Raw genomic sequence first — 17,197 nt, forward strand, 5'->3', positions numbered from 1 at the left:
AATCATTCCAAGTTCCTGTTGTTCCCCCTACAAATTTCCCTTCAAGTATCTTGGGGACACTTCTAGGGACTTTTCATAAGCGACTGTCAGACTAAGTGTTGGGGCCAAGTCATTGGGCACATCAGCCCCACACTGACCCCCTTTGTCCCTGCCCACTGACCCCAGGAAGGGTGCCTTCTGTAGGAATGCTAACAGCACCCCTGGACTAGAGTGAGGCAAACAAGCAGCCTGGCCCTGGAAGTGGATTCCTCCTTAAGTGTTGCTGGCACATGATGCTCTCAAGTGCTGGAGCAAGCCTGGGTCTAATTGAAGGAGTTAGTTTCTCAAGTCATCTGAGCCCTGAAGCAGCACTGCTAGTGCTGCAAGTGTGAGTTCTACTGGGGACATGGTGAGTTTGATGGGTCTCTGGGACATCAATAGGGGGATGTAACAGGATGCAATTGGCTATCTGCATTTGGAACACAGAAGTTTGGGTTAGAGATCTAAATTCCAGATCATGGAGTATGGATATTAGGCACAGGACCCAGGTCTGAACTCCCAACATTTAAAATGCCCTGCCCCCACTTCACCTGGCAACTTTCATCCAAATCTCACCTTCCCTCATTTATGTTGGCAGTTGGCCAGTCACTCCTTCCTGTGCATTCCAGCAGCCCTTGGTATAGTCCTTTGTGATTAAGCACTTTTCACACTGCCTGATAACTCTTGATTTACATATTTGTCCTCTTCACTCTACAGTAAGCTCCCTGAGGGCATGGACTCTTATTCAGTGTTGGCCATCATGCCATTTTCATCCACCACACCACAGAGGCAAAGACCAAAACTACAGGAAGGAAAATAAAGGAGATGTAGTGCATATATGCAATGGAATATTATTCCGCCATTAAAAAGAATGAAATAATGCCATTTGCAGCAACATGTGTAGACCTGGAGATTATCATACTGAGTAAAGTAAGTCCGACAGAGAAAGACAAATATCATACAATATCGCTTATATGCAGTCTTTAAAAAGATACAAATGAACTTATCTACAAAACAAATAGAGAACTAGCTTATGGTTACTGGCAGTGGGGGATAAGACTATGAGTTTGGGATTGACATTACACACTGCTATGTTTAAAATGAAATGCTCTTCCATGAAAAAATAAAATCAGGTTTAAAAAAACTATGGGACGAGAATAGCCAGAATTGATTGAGGAGGTTGGAGAAGAGGATGTTGCTAGGTACAGTTTTATTGTGTCATTTCTAGGAATTTATGCCATGAGTATATTGATATCAGTGCACAAAGATGTTCTGTAGGATGATGTTCGTTGCAGTATCATTTGTAACACTGAAAAGCTGGAAAAACCTACATTTCCATCAGAAGGTAATGAGAAGTACTTGGTGGAATAATATCCTACCATGAGAAATGAAGTAGATTTACATATACTGATAAGGGATATTTGAATAGAGTATTTCATTTAAAAATAAGTCAAAAACTGTTCATATAGTATATTTCAGTTTGTGTTTAAAACAAAAAGGACAGACTCACATACAGATGCTTAAAAATGTCTAGACGTTTACATAAGCAACCACTGAATAGTGGATATATTTAGAAAAGCACAGTCAAGTGAATGGGCCAGGTTTTAAGGGGAATTTTACTTTTCACTTTCTTCCTTTCTTATGGTTGATTTTCCTTAAAACTAGAAGCATATTATTTTTATAATAAAATGTGCTATTTATTTGACATTTGTAATCTTCTGGGCATTACTCTACTTTGTATAAATGTGCTCTTTGAGTCCTCAAACAGCCCTATGAAGTAGGTAGTAGGGGTATTTTTTTTGTTTGTTTGCCCTTTTGTTTTTGGCTGCACCACAAGGTATGTGGGATCTTAGCTCCCCACTAGGAATCAAACCCATGCCTCCTGCAGCAGAAACACAGAATCTAACCGTTGGACCACCAGGGAAGTCGCAGGTGTAGTTTAACCCCATTGTATAAAAGAAAAAACGAAGCACAGAGATGCTAAATAATCAAAGCATAGATTTATAATAATTAAAAAATCTTAGACGGGGGAGGGATAAATTGGAAGATTGGAATTGACATATACACACTACTAAACACAAAATAGATAATCAGTTCAGTTCAGTTCAGTCGCTCAGTCGTGTCCGACTCTTTGCGACCCCATGAATCACAGCACGCCAGGCCTCCCTGTCCATCACCAACTCCCGGAGTTCACTCAGACTCACCTCCATCGAGTCAGTGATGCCATCCAGCCACCTCATTCTCTGTCGTCCCCTTCTCCTTCTGCCCCCAACCCCTCCCAGCATCAGAGTCTTTTCCAATGAGTCAACTCTTCACATGAGGTGGCCAAAGTACTGGAGTTTCAGCTTTAGCATCATTCCTTCCAAAGAAATCCCAGGGCTGATCTCCTTCAGAATGAACTGGTTGGATCTCCTTGCAGTCCAAGGGGCTCTCAAGAGTCTTCTCCAACACACTTCAAAAGCATCAATTCTTCAGCACTCAGCCTTCTTCACAGTCCAACTCTCACATCCATACATGACCACTGGAAAAACCATAGCCTTGACTAGATGGACCTTTGTTGGCAAAGTAATGTCTCTGCTTTTCAATATGCTATCTAGGTTGGTCATAACTTTCCTTCCAAGGAGTAAGTGTCTTTTAATTTCATGGCTGCAGTCACCATCTGCAGTGATTTTGGAGCCCCAAAAAATAAAGTCTGACACTGTTTCCACTGTTTCCCCATCTATTTGCCATGAAATGATGGACTGGATGCCATGATCTTCGTTTTCTGAATGTTGAGCTTTAAGCCAACTTTTCACTCTCCTCTTTCACTTTCATCAAGAGGCTCTTTAGTTCTTCACTTTCTGCCATAAGGGTGGTGTCATCTGCATATCTGAGGTTATTGATATTTCTCCTGGCAATCTTGATTCCAGCTTGTGCTTCTTCCAGCCCAGCATTTCTCATAATGTACTCTGCATATAAGTTAAATAAACAGGGTGACAATATACAGCCTTGACGTACTCCTTTTCCTATTTGGAACCAGTCTGTTGTTCCATGTCCAGTTTAACTGTTGCTTCCTGACCTGCATACAGATTTCTCAAGAGGCAGGTCAGGTGGTCTGGTATTCCCATCTCTTTCAGAATTTTCCACAGATTATTGTGATCCACACAGTCAAAGGCTTTGGCATAGTCAATAAAGCAGAAATAGATGTTTTTCTGGAACTCTCTTGCTTTTTCCATGATTCAGAAGATGTTGGCAATTTGATCTTTGGTTCCTCTGCCTTTTCTAAAACCAGCTTGAACATCTTGAAGTTCAGGGTTCAGGTATTGCTGAAGCCTGGCTTGGAGAATTTTGAGCATTACTTTACTAGTGTGTGAGATGAGTGCAATTGTGTGGTAGTTTGACCATTCTTTGGCATTGCCTTTCTTTAGGCATTTCTTTGGAATGAAAACTGACCTTTTCCAGTCCTGTGGCCACTGCTGAGTTTTCCAAATTTGCTGGCATATTGAGTGCAGCACTTTCACAGCATCATCTTTCAGGATTTGAAATAGCTCCACTGGAATTCCATCACCTCCACTAGCTTTGTTCATAGTGATGCTTTCTAAGGCCCACTTGACTTCACATTCCAGGATGTCTGGCTCTAGGTCAGTGATCACACCACCGTGATTATCTTGGTCGTGTGAAGATCTTTTTTGTATAGTTCTTCTGCGTATCCTTGCCACCTCTTCTTAATATCTTCTGCTTTTGTTAGGTCCATACAATTTCTGTCCTTTATCGAGCCCATCTTTGCATGAAACGTTCCCTTGGTATCTCTAATTTTCTTGAAAAGATCTCTAGTCTTTCCCATTCTTTTGTTTTCCTCTATTTCTTTGCATTGATCACTGAGGAAGGCTTTCTTATCTCTTCTTGCTATTCTTTGGAACTCTGCATTCAGATGCTTATATCTTTCCTTTTCTCCTTTTCACAGCTATTTGTAAGGCCTCCCCAGACAGCCATTTTGCTTTTTTGCATTTCTTTTCCATGGGATGGTCTTGATCCCTGTCTCCTGTAAAATGTCGTGAACCTCCGTCCATAGTTCATCAGGCACTCTATCTATTAGATCTAGTCCCTTAAATCTATTTCTCATTTCCACTGTAGAATCATAAGGAATTTGATTTAGGTCATGCCTGAATGGTCTAGTGGTTTTCCCTACTTTCTTCAATTTAAGTCTGAATTTGGCAATAAGGAGTTCATGATCTGAGCCACAGTCAGCTCCCAGTCTTGTTTTTGCTGACTGTATAGAGCTTTTCCATCTTTGGCTGCAAAGAATATAATCAATGTGATTTCGCTGTTGACCATCTGGTGATGTCCATGTGTAGAGTCTTAAGGACCTACTATATAGCACAAGGAACTCTACTCCATACTCCATATTCTGTAGGTGGCCTATATGGGAGAAGAATCTGAAAGAGAATGGATAATGTATGTGCATAATGGATTCAGTTTACTGTGTGCCCAAGACTAACACAACATTGCAAATCAAATATACTCTAATTTAAAATTTTTTAAATCTTAGAAAAATTTTAAATATTGAATTTTGGTCTCCCTTTCTCCTTCCATATCCTCCACATATTTGGCACCATAGATGTTTAAGCTTAAACAGATGGATAGAAGAGAAACTCTCCGGCCCAGGGAGAGCTGGAGAGCTCCAGGCTGGAGCCCTTCAACTCTTGGGAACTGACCGCAAAGCAGGGAAGGCAGACGGGGCCTGCCGGTCCTCCATTCATGGATCAAGCACAAGTCAAGCAGCTACGTGCAAAAAAAAAAAAAAAAAAAGTCCTTCCAGCCCCTCTGTTAGGGACTCACATGAAAGTGAAAACAAGCAATAAGGTACTCAGTAAAATAACAACAATGGCCACTATCGCTTATCAAGCACCTACTAATTGCCAGTTCCCGTGCTGAGTGCTTTACAAACACTATCTGTTTAATCCTAACAACCCCAAGGTAGGTATTGTTATGACCCCTTGTTTATCAAAGAGGAGAAAGCAAGGCTGAGGAAGTTTAAGTAATGCACTCAATCATCCAGCAGGTAAGCCAGATTCGGACCTAACTCCATCTGAATCACAATGCTCTCAATTAATCTTGCATCCTACACCATAGAAACTGAATGCAGAGAGGAAACAGGGTAGAAGAAACTTCTCTCTCCCACCTCCAAAACAAAATCTAGCTACAGTCAGTGAAAATGAGACAGATTAGAGAACAGGCCTTTCAGATCCACAGCTAACAGGAAACACCCAAAAATCTTCACTAGGCGCTAAATGGAATAACAACTATCCTGATTCTGCTTATAAACCCAGGAGGTTTACACTGTTATTTGTTAATGCTCACAACAACTCTGCAAGGTAGATATCATCAACTCAACTTTAGAGAGGAAGAAACTAAGGCTCAGACAGGTTATAGTTTTACTAATGGTATACAGCAAGAACAAGGCATAGCTGGCTTTGAATTTGTCTGCCTCACTCCAAAGTCAGTTTCTTCACAAGGCCATGCTGTTAATACCTTCAGGTGAAGGTGGGGCACAGTATATCGTGGACCACACAAAATGAAATCCAGACCTCCAGTCTTTCAGGACAGGAATTACTCTTCCCTGACCCCAGGGAAGACCCCACCCCGACCCCCAAACAGAAGGCTGTTGCTTCGCCTACTTGGTGAACACACTGCAGGGTCACAACATATTACCTCAGAGATAACTGTTTTTGTATCTCGCTAGGAAGGTTCAAACTTCTCTTCAACCCCACCTTTCGACAAAGTAAGTAAAGGTCTGACAGCCTCCCAAAATGTTGAGTCTAGTCTAGAAACCCACAGATACCACTACCCAGCGCCTTCTCAGACACTTCTTTATCAAAGTTTTATTAGCCTCAGCTCAAGGTACCTCCAGCTGAGCATCTCATTACAGAGCAAGGACACTTCGGACATTTGTAACACCACCACCCAAGCAGGAATTTCAAGGACAACAGCAGAAATTAATCGCAAGGGAGCTATAAATCCTCTTCACTCCCTTTCCCCTCCTCCATACACTCGCTCTCTCAACTCACTATTTTTCCACAGTCCACAAATGGATTACTCCCATACCTTAAACACATCTGTGACATTCTCATCTCTGTTCATGTATTCACACTTTGCTTGGAATTCATTCTCCCCTGGCTGAAATCTAACTTCCACTTTGAACTCTAATCCCACCTGATATTTATTTATCTTTGGGCATTTGTCACATTACAGTCTTCATTACAATTATCCAAAAACATTCCTTTCTTTTTTCCTCCTCCTTGATTATAAACTATCTATGTGACCTCAAAGTAATGTACTGCCTAGACACTGGAGATACAAGTGTGATAATTTATGGAGATTTTGTTTTGTTCTCATTCCTGCTGGTGATTTATCTCCCTACCCCCAAGAAGGCAGCCAAGCCCTAATGTTCCCTAAGCTGAAGGCTTCTAAGTTTCAAATCTAAAAATCAGCAGTTTTTAGGCACCCAGAAGACAATTTCCAGAAATGCTTTTGGAAAGCGTGGGCTTATTAGGGCAACAGATCCAGAAGGAAAAGGGATGAGAGCAAATGCTTCGAATGAGAGAAGCAAAAAAAAATCTGTGGGGGAAGGGTTAGAGAAGGTACCAAGTGTTAGAGTTTATGGAAAGTAAAGACCTAGCCTTCATCTGCATATAGCACCCCAGGATAAGGAGTACGCTGTGGGAGACTGTCCACTATAATACCTTGGCTTTGAGAGCTGTGCTAAGGGTCTATCTCTTTGAGCAAGTGTGGAAAGATGATTTACAGCAGGAGGATTAGCACTCACATCAGCAGAAGAAGCCACCCGAATGATGCAACCATCACAGATTAAAGAGCTGGCCTCTACCCCACTTTTTTTTTGTGAAACACAATCTGCAGAAAGCAGTACTATATGCAGAAAGTTAAAATGCTTCACCTTTCAGACGACTTCTCTGATCAACAACGGGTATGTCTAAGAACCTACTATACTGGAAACGACAGGACACGACTTCTTCGATTCCCTGCTTCGGTCTGGGGCCCTTTTCCTGGCTGGATATCAGGTCTCCGATCTGAACCCTCCCTCTTAGTTTAACTCCTCCAATAGCCTTCAGTCTTTCCACTGACCAATCCTTCCTCAATGGCCCCCTCCAAGTCTGGCCGCATCTCCACCCCTCAACCCTACGTCAGACTCTCCCTTAGTCGTTCCTTCTTCACTCTAATCTCCCTGTCCCTCTCACCCTCGTCTCCTTCTGCCCAGTCAGCCCCAATTATCTCTCCTTCCCCTCCCGCATCCCCCGGGAGGGTCTCCTTTCATTCTTCAGTAACCACCCCCCACCCCGACCCACCCGACTGAGTACAGGCATCCCCCCCGGGTCCCCCCCCCCCCCCCAGCTCAGCCGTTGGAGGCGTGGCCCAGCGAGTAACAGGTCTCCCGCCCCACACTCCGCGGGCTCGCGCGCAGACAAAGACATTCCACAGCCCCCGCCCCCTCCGTGCGCTCGGCCAGAAAAGGGAGGAGACACGTGTCCCGCTAACGCCGAGTCACGTGGAAAAGAAACGAACGGAGCCCGCGGCCTCCCGCGCACGCGCACAAGTACCAGGCCTGGAGGGCTCAGAGGGAAAAAGGGGAGCGGGGAGGCGACTTCTTCGGACTCCGCGGCGGTGCGCAGGCGCCGTGGCCCGACCGGGGACTTTGTTCTCCGCGGAGAGACCCAAGGGCGGTGCCGGTGGCTGGCTGCGCACGCGCGCCGCCTCATTTCCGGTGCTCTCTTTTGCTGGGTCGCTCGGGTCGGCTTCGGTCGCTATCGCTCCCGCTCTCCCACCCCCGCCAACCGCCGCTCGGGCCGCCGCCGCTCGGGCCTCCGCCGCTACCGCGTCGCTTCCTCGATCCCTTAATCGCACATCTTTCCCAATGCAGCGCCGGGACGACCCCGCCGCGCGCATGAGCCGGTCCTCGGGCCGCAGCGGCTCCATGGACCCCTCAGGTGCCCACCCCTCTGTGCGTCAGGCGCCCCCTCGGCAGCCGCCGCTGCCTCACCGGTCCCGGGGAGGCGGAGGAGGGTCTCGCGGGGGTGCCCGGGCCTCGCCCGCCACGCAGCCGCCACCGCTGCTGCCGCCCTCGGCCACCGGTCCCGACGCGACAGTGGGCGGTCCAGCGCCGACCCCTCTACTGCCCCCCTCAGCCACTGCCTCCGTCAAGATGGAGCCAGAGAACAAGTATCTGCCCGAACTCATGGCCGAGAAGGACTCGCTCGACCCGTCCTTCACTCACGCCATGCAGTTGCTGACGGCAGGTAAGCGGGCCTCTGGGGTCCCTCTGGGTCGCCCGGCCACCCGGGGGCATGGGTGGTAGCGGCTTTGTTCCTCTTGCTTCCCGTTCCCTGAGGACGCAGGCAGTCGTGGACTCCTCTCATCCTCATCTTCGGAAGCTTAAGATCCCACGTTCCCATCCCGGCCCAGAGTGCGAGGGAGAATTTCTAGGCTGCAGTGGAGGCCCGGAGGGAACTTGGCGATCTCTTAGCGCAAAGATCTTGATGGATAAATGCCGCGTTCCCCGCCCCTTTGGCCGACCCTTCCGCCTCCCCTCTTACAGCTGCCCTGCGCTCCGAGTGCTCAGATTCTTCCAGAAAGGAACCTTCATCTCCCCCTTCCCCCAAAGGGGAAGCTTGTTTGATCGCGGGTGGCGGTCGGCGCCTCAACTGAGAGTGTAGGAGGTGAAGGCAGCCTGAGCCCGGAGGGACCGTGAGTGGGGGCGGGGGACGAGGTGAGATGGGGTGAGACTGGGGTGCCCTGTCCAGCGCGCCGCGGCCGCAGGGGCCGATCGGACTTAGCGGTAACTGGAGCTTGAGTTGCTTGGAGGCAGGAGCAACCTGTGGGAATCCGAGCTTGAGGTTTTCCGAATTATATTTCCGATCTCGGCAATAAGATGGTCATTTCTGCCGAGCCAGACGTTTTGGATCCCTTTATTTTATAATGTGTGTTGTGCATTCAAGAAAGGGGAAAAAAAATAAACCTAGAGATGGTGAAGGGGTGATAGAGGTTAAGGATGGTTTGCGTGGCATTCCCAATCAGATGGGGGAAAAAATTAACAGAAGTTTGCGTGGCCTCCTCCCCTGCTCTTTTCAGTAGTGAAACAGATAAGGAATAGTAGTCTTTGTTCTCTGTCTGTAGACTAGCGCTCCTTTTTTGCTCAAAACTAGCCATCATCTAGTCGCTCTGATTTCTCCCGAAAGCCGCCTATTTTGCTCTCTCTTCTTGTTAAAACGGTATAATAAGAGTGTCTTATGATACCTAAATTTTATAACCAAATAAAAATTCAAAACCTTCCAACACTGAGTGAGTAGTTGGACCCTTTGGCAGGATTGAAATAATGGACAGGCCCCATATGAAAATACCTTTTCCCCTGCGTTTGTTCTCTATCTCCCAACATCAGAGACCTTTACTTTTAAACAGTAAACAAAGCCCGAGACATTCAAGAATAACATTTAAATAAACTGCTTACGGTTTCAACTCTGTGCTTTGCTCTTCTCTAACACAGTCAGATTGTTTGAAACATTACTGTTCATTGTGTTCTTCTGGCAAACTCTTTGAGGGCAAGGAAAGATTTTTTTAATCTTTATGTTTTTCATATTGTCTTGCATATAGCAAATACCAGTTGTTTGAAAGCAAGTACGTGTAGGTTCAAGAACTTCAGACAATGGTAAAAGTTTATGGGTCTTATTTTTATTTTGCGTCTTCAAACAGTCCAGATTAAATGTGTGAGAATAAAATAACAAACTTTAAAACTGTAAGGTGTTGACTTGGGTTTGAAATTCTAGCTCTTGACTAGTCATCTACTCTTGGGAAACTTTCTGAATCTCACTAAGCTCATCTGTAAAGTGGGGTGGTGAATTGTGAGGATTAAATGTTGTATAAAAAGCTCTGGCACAGTTCCTTTTGACCTATAATCATTAGCTAATAACTTGCCACCAATTTTCTCCTAGTTGTAAATTTGTGGTACACAGTTAGGATGAAAACACAAAATTTTTCTTGCCATTCTGCGCACATCAGGTGTCCAGTGCTAGTCTAGTCTTTTAAGTAAAATACGATTTCTTAGAGTAGCTATCAAAAACTTAATCCTTATAGTGAAGGTGTTAGTTGCTCAGTCATGTTCGACTCTTTGTGACCCCATGGACAGTAGTTTACCATGCTCCTCTGTCCATGGGATTCTCCAGGCTAGAATACTGGAGTGGGTTGCCATGCCCTCCTCCAGGGGAATCTTCCTTACCCAGGGATCGAACCCAGGTCTTCTGCATTGCAGGCAGATTCTTTACCATATGAGCCACCAGGAAAGCCTGATCCTTATAAGTTAACATAAAATTTTCACCGTTCTCTTACTGCTTAACTTTTGTCACAAGAGAGCGTGCTTTAATTTTTTTTTTTAATTTGAGCTTTTTTTCCTCTCACTTTTTAAAAAATATATATAATTTATTTATTTGACTGTGTCAGGTCTTAGTTTCCACCGATAAGCTTCATTACTTTGTGGCATGTGGGATCTTAGACCCCAGGGCCATGTATCAAACCTAGGTCCCCTGCATTGCAGGATGGATTCTTAACCACTGGACCACTGGAGAGGTCCAAAGCTTTTTTTATGTCTTTTTTTCTTTAACCAAATTGAATTTTAATTAGAGAAAGGGGGTTGAGGTAATGCTGGCTCATTGAGAGAGCTGACTTGGGAAACGTGAATACTTCTCAGTATGAGTGTGCTGTGCTTAGTGGTTTAGTCATGTCCAACTCTTTGCAACTCCATGGACTATAGCCCGCCAGGCTCCTCTGTCCATGGGGATTCTCCAGGCAAGAATACTGGAGTGGGTTGCCATGCCTGCCTCTAGGGATCTTCCCAACCCAGGGATCGAACCCAGATCTCCCGCATTGCAGGCAGATTGTTTACTATTTGAGCCAGCAGGGAAACCCAAAAATACTGGAGTGGGTAGCCTATCCCTTTTCCAGGGGAACCTCCAGACCCAGGAATTGAACCTGGGTCTCCTGCATTGTAGGCAGATTGTTTACCAGCTGAGCTACCCAGGAAGACTCTTAGCATGGATAAATGTTGATATATGTTGGACCCAGCTTTTAAGGTTTTTTTAAGTTGAGTATAGTTAATTTAAGATATTTTTGAATGATCTGGAAAAGGGATTGTAGTAAAGTTGACCAATTGTGAGGAAATGAGACTGAGAAGACAATAGTAGTTAAACTCTGTGATGAGGATACGTGTAGGAAAAATACGACTAACACTATGCTGGATGCTGGACACTGGTCTGAGCACTTTACATCAACTATTAACCTTACTAAGAGGAAGTTACTCTTATTACTCTTATGTTTATTTCTACATATGAGGAAACCAAGACAAGCAGATTAAATAATTTGCCTAAGGTAACAAAATCAATAAACTTCATAAGGAAGATTTGAAGTCAGTCTAAGTCTGGATCCTCACACCTAAACCTCTTTGCTCACCACTCCCCCATCCCTCACTATAGTGCCTGCAACAAATTGTACACAAAAAAATTTATGTGTGCTAAAATATTAAAAGAAAATCTGAACACATCATAGTCTAGCCAACAGATCAGTGAAGGTAACGAGACCAAGACATAGAAGGAGGAGGAAACCCAGAGAGCATAGCACTTGAGACTGTGACTCCTCCAGGCAGCTCTGCCCGTTTCCCAAGAGGTGCCACAAGAACCAGACCATTCTGGCCTTCCCAGCCCTCCCTCTCCCTTTCCCAGCTTAACCTTATTTTGTACTTATCAGCATCTGATGCACCATATGTTGTAGTTAATGTGTTTGCTTGTTGGCTACCCCCTCTTTATGACCAGAATGTCAGCTCTACCAGGGCAGGGATCTTTTGTCTGCTTTGTTCACAGCTGTGTCTTCTGTTCCTTTAAGAGTACTGCACAAAGTGGCTTCTTACTAAATAGTTGGTGAATGAATATTCATGTTCATTGCATGATGGAAAAATATCAACACAATTCTGAAGGATTTTGATTTTGAATATAGACTTCTATATTAGCCAAATTGATAATCAACTATGATGACAATTAAATGCGTTTGCAGAAGTACAAGGACTTTGAGGGTACCCATGCTTGTTTTCTGAAACAAATAATTTATCATAGTATTTGTGTTAAATACTTATATAATAAACATAAGATGTTTTTATATATATCACTGTTCTTTTTCTACTTTTTATAACTGGGAAAGTACAAGTCAGTATAAATGACTCAGGAATAAGTAAACATTTTGAATAGATTAACAATCCCCAGATGATCTTGAAAGGATACTCAGCAGTTCATTTTCCATAAGCACTCAGTGCAGGGACTTCCCTGGTGGTCCAGTGGTTAAGACTCGACGCTTCCACTGCCGAGGGCATGGGTTTGATCTCTGGTTAGGAAACAGATCCTGCATGCAGCATGGCAAGGCCAAAAAAACACGTCAGTTCAGAATATTTCCAAACAAAAACCTATTTAAATTTCAAATAGTTAATTTCTGTATTTTATTTACAATGTGCTATAGAAATACATCTTTTTTTTATGTATTTAAATACATCTAAGTCATGTCCGATTCTTTGTGACCCCATGGACTGCAGTCAGCCAGGCTTCCCTATCCTTCACTATCTCTCGAGTTTACTCAAACTCACATCCATTGAGTTGGTGAGGCTATCCAACCATCTCATCCTCTGTCACCCCCTTCTCCTGCCCTCAGTCTTTCCCAGCATCAGGAATTTTTCCAGTGAGTCAGCTCTTTACATCAGGTGGTCAAATATTGGAGCTTCACCGAAAGTCCTTCCAGTGAATTCAGGGCTGATTTCCTTTAGGATTGACTGATATAATCTCCTTGCATTCCAAGAGGCTCTCAAGTGTCTTCTCCAGCACCGTAATTTGAAAGCATCATTTCTTCGGCACGCAGCCTTTTTCATGGTCCAACTCTCACATCTGTACATGACAACTAGAAAAACTGTAGCTATGATTGTACAGACCTCTGGCAAGACCTATTAAACCCGAGAAGTGGAATTGAAGAGGACCTATATAGACCAAATAATGGCTGTCTATATCCACAGTTTCTTCATGTATGTGAATTCAACCAACAGTGAATCAGAAATATTCAGGGGTAGGGGGATTCCACAATTTCCAAAGAACAAAACTTGAATTGGCTTTGCAGTGGTTTACCTTGTATTTCCAACTATTTACATTGTATTAGACGTTATAATTTGAAGTACACAAGGGGGTGTGTGTAGGTTATCTACAAGTACTTTGTCATTTTATACAAGGTACTTGAAATCCGCTTATTTTGGTATGGGGGTGTGGTCCTGGGACCAGTCTTCTTGGGACACTGAGGGATGTCTTTGTAGGTATGAATATAAATACTAGGAAAGAAAGAGGCAGCATTTACCATTTGCAACAACTTCATGGTTGTTTTATCTAGGAAAATAGGAATGTATTGGGAATATGCTCAAACTTTTATTCGTGAATGCCTCAGTAATAAAATGGTGTACCTTATTTCATCATTGATTGGATACTGAGAAGTTTTCAAAATGAAATACAGCAGTGAAAATGAAAACTATAGCTGAATGCCACAACATGGAGAGATCTTAGAAATCTAATGTTATATGAAAAGGTCAATCCCATAAGGCTTTATCCATGTGGTACAATATTGTTTTTATGGAACATGTAATACCAGAAAAATTAAAATGTTGTTAGCATGAATAAATTTCAGATAAAACAGTTTTTAACAAAACTTAACATGTGTTTACCATACGACTCAGCAATTACACTTGTGGGCATTTATCCCAGAAAAATTAGAATTCACATTCATAGGAAACCTGTACATGAATTTTCATAATAGCCGAAAACTGGATATAAGCCATATATGTCCAGTTGATGAATAGTTTCACTGTGGTACATCCATACCATGAAATACTACTCAACAGTTAAAAAAAAAAAAAAAAGATAAGATTTTGATTCCCTGACCAGGGATTGAACCCCAGCCCTGGTGAAAGCATCAGGGAAAGCACCAAGCCCTAACCACTGGACAGCTAAGGAATTCCCTCAAGAGAATTAGCTGAATGAAAAAGCCAGTCTCAAAAGATTGCATACTGTATAATTCCATTAATTTAACATTCTTAAAAAGACAAAATAATTTGAGTTGGAGAACATCAGTGATTGCCAGTGTGAAGGAGAGAGGAAGGGAAGTGACTGTGCCTATAAAAGGGCAGCATGAGGGAACTTTGTGTTCTGTGGTGTACTGGAATCGTTCTGTACCAACACTGGTGGTGGTCGAGTGAATCTGATTAAATTGCATAGAGCTAAGCACGCACGCGTGCACACACACACATGTACATGCAAAACTGATGACATCCAAATAAAGTCAGTAGATTGTAATTGCATTTTTTGGTTATGATATTGTATTATAGACCTGCAAAATGTTATCATAGAGAATAGTGGGTGAAGGATATAGGGAATCTCTTATTTCTTAAAACTGCATGTAAATCTACAATTATTTTAAGATAAAGTGGTTTGTTTGTTTTGTTTTTAAAAGGAAAAAAAAGCCCTAAACTGTAAGTTGTACCCTAAGAAAGAGATTTGGGAGACCATGGTCAATAGGCCATGATAGAGTTTGCCATTATCTTGAAATATGGGAATTGAACCCCTCTTAGAGGGCTCTTAACTCAGGCTTTGAAGCTTTTTTTTTTTTTTTTTTTGAGCCAATACCCACCCTTAGTTAACATTGTATGTGAAATACCGTGTCTGTTTTTGTGGGGAGTTAGTCTGTAAGGGCTCATGACCCTAAATAAAATTAAAAATGTGTAGCTTTGTGTTCTTACTTTACAGAATAATTAATTTGAAAAATGAAAAGAATGGAGTGGCTTTATACAAAGTTAATAAACTTATTGGACTTGTGAATCCATAAGGATTTACCAACAGACAAGATACAGGGCAGAGAACTATAAACTTGGGAATGGTAAAGTTATATGAATTGTTAAGGGAAGTTGAGAGTGTTAATGGAATATTTCTTTAATTTGATATATGTTTATAGATGCCTGTTGTCTATTAGGCACTGTATTATAAATGGCAGTGATGAAGGGGTCCAGAAATGGTTGATAGCAGGGGCAGGAGTGCTGTTGTTAGATGTTTGAAGTGAATACATTGATATTCTGGAGGAGGGCGTGACACCTGACCTTTTGGAGCAGATACCCTGGGAATCTTGCCCTTCTAGAAACACTATCTCTGGATGCCTTAGTCAGAAAATCATGACTGTCTTGCTCCTTATGTAGCATTTATTAAATGTTCAGTTAATGGATTGTACATGATAGTCATTTTTAGTTAAGCCAGGCCAGTTAATAAAATCTGTATATAATTTTTTCTAACTTCTCTAGTATTAATATTTTTCTGTTCATGAAATCTTTTTTCTGTTTAAAAAAAAAAAAATCTTCCTTTTTAAAAGTAAGAAGCAAGACTGAGGTTTAACAACTTGCCCCAAGGTCACACAGCAAGCATGTAGCAGAGTTGGGACTCACACCCAGTTCTGTTTAGCTTCAAAACTCAGGTTTTCCTCTTAGACATACATTTAAGAAGCAGTTCTCATCCTTTGGCACTTACAATACGGTTGTGATAAGGCCTACCAAAAAAGGAAAGGTTAAGTTATAGTAGAAGAAATGCCACAACACTGATTGAATTTGCTAACTGACATACAGAATAACCTGGGTTTAAATACCTCCTCTGTCATTAATTTTGTGATGTTGGACAGGATTTCTGCACCTGTTAAGTGAGGATAATCCTCATTATAAAGACAAAGGGAAACCCAAAAGGGTAAGATAATGATTATTGTCAGCATCTGACTCTGAACCAAACAGGTCACCTCTCTGTGTTGTTTACAGGATACTTTTTCTTTCTTTGACTCTTGGGACATCCAAGGTCTCCAGAGACCCAAGAAAAGATCTTTTAAAGGAGTCAATTTCACAAAGATTGTCTAGAAGTACTTTTGCCTGCGGGTAAGGCATTTCTAGGAAGCTTCACCTTATTTTTTTTTTTTTTTTTCCTTCCCTTTACAGCCTGCTTGTTAGCTCTCCACAAGAAGTGAGGCTAAGGAGAGAAATTGAAAAAGAAAAAGATCAGGCAGCTGAACATCTGAGGTGTCGATAGAGCCCTTTTGTTGCATTTAGGTGGATGACAGTGTCTGGGGGTATAAGCTGAATTTCCCAAAACTTTACAAAAGTAGCTCTTTTTTCACTTAAATAAAGTGTGCCCCTCTCTGCCTATTGAGAGGCAATAGTAAAAGCATGAGGTTTGAAGTTAGAGAAAGCCTGGGTTTTAATCCTTATTTGGGTACTACTTCAACAGCTTTCTGACTTAGAGATTTAACTTCTCTGAGTTTGTTTCTTCAGTTGTAAAATAGGGATAGTACCAGCTGTTTCACCCAGTAATGTTTGAGTATAAATGGGGTCATATTTGTATAGAATTTGATGTATTGTAGGCACTGAATAGGCAGAAGGCAATGGCACCCCACTCCAGTACTCCTCCCTGGAAAATCCCATGGACGGAGGAGCCTGGAAGGCTGCGGTCCAAGGGATCGCTGAGGGTCGGACACGACTGAGTGACTTCACTTTCACTTTTCACTTTCATGCATTGGATGAAGGAAATGGCAACCCACTCCAGTGTTCTTGCCTGGAGAATCCCAGGGACAAGGGAGCCTGGTGGGCTGCCATGTATGGGGTCGCACGGAGTCGGACACGACTGAAGTGACTTAGCAGCAGCAGGCGGCACTGAATAAAGGATTGGTCCTTCCCCTTCCAAAAGTGGAAGATGACTCTCTTTGAAGGCTCAAATTGCTTCTTTTGCTTTCTAGGCTAACCCTGTGATTGATTTATCATTTCAGTCCTGTTGTATTTAAATCGTTGTTCTCTGAATTCTCTAAAAAATGCTTTAATATTATTTTTTAAATTGTAAGGTAAGTGGACAAGGGGATCCTAATTAAATCTACCTCATTCAAAACATAGCAGAAGGATCTGTGTTTTAAATTTTGCTTATTTATTATTATTTGTTTGTGCCAGGTCTTAGTTGGGGTGTGTGGGATCTAGTTGCCCGACCAGGGATCAAACCCCAGGCCCCCTGCATTGGGAGCAGAGAGTCTTATTTAAACACTGGACCACCGG

The 17,197-nt window shown here is 42.9% G+C and overlaps 1 protein-coding gene and 1 long non-coding RNA gene across 3 annotated transcripts in view; one reads left to right on the forward strand and one right to left on the reverse strand.

The window, feature by feature from the left end:
- Nucleotides 1-1,996: 1,996 nt before the first annotated feature.
- On the reverse strand, nucleotides 1,997-7,440 carry LOC147377592 (uncharacterized). The gene is made up of 2 exons (XR_015139589.1): nucleotides 6,953-7,440; nucleotides 1,997-4,433 (listed from the first exon to the last, which is right to left on the reverse strand). It is a non-coding gene; the product is annotated as an uncharacterized LOC147377592 (long non-coding RNA).
- A 339-nt stretch (nucleotides 7,441-7,779) lies between these two features.
- The window catches only part of KHDRBS1 (KH RNA binding domain containing, signal transduction associated 1), a 33,326-nt gene continuing 23,908 nt past the window's right edge, over nucleotides 7,780-17,197 (forward strand). For both annotated transcript variants that reach the window (XR_015139530.1, XM_086334026.1), the window contains exon 1: nucleotides 7,780-8,309. Coding sequence is in view for 1 of the 2 variants with exons in the window: in XM_086334026.1 (XP_086190152.1) it covers nucleotides 7,928-8,309 (382 nt within the window). In the remaining variant the exon portion in view is untranslated. The remainder of the gene's footprint in view (nucleotides 8,310-17,197) is intronic.

Source organism: Bos grunniens, chromosome 2 (assembly GCF_055505025.1).
Source record: "Bos grunniens cultivar Pamir isolate PY7600 chromosome 2, Bosgru_T2T1.0, whole genome shotgun sequence".
NCBI lineage: Eukaryota > Metazoa > Chordata > Mammalia > Artiodactyla > Bovidae > Bos > Bos grunniens.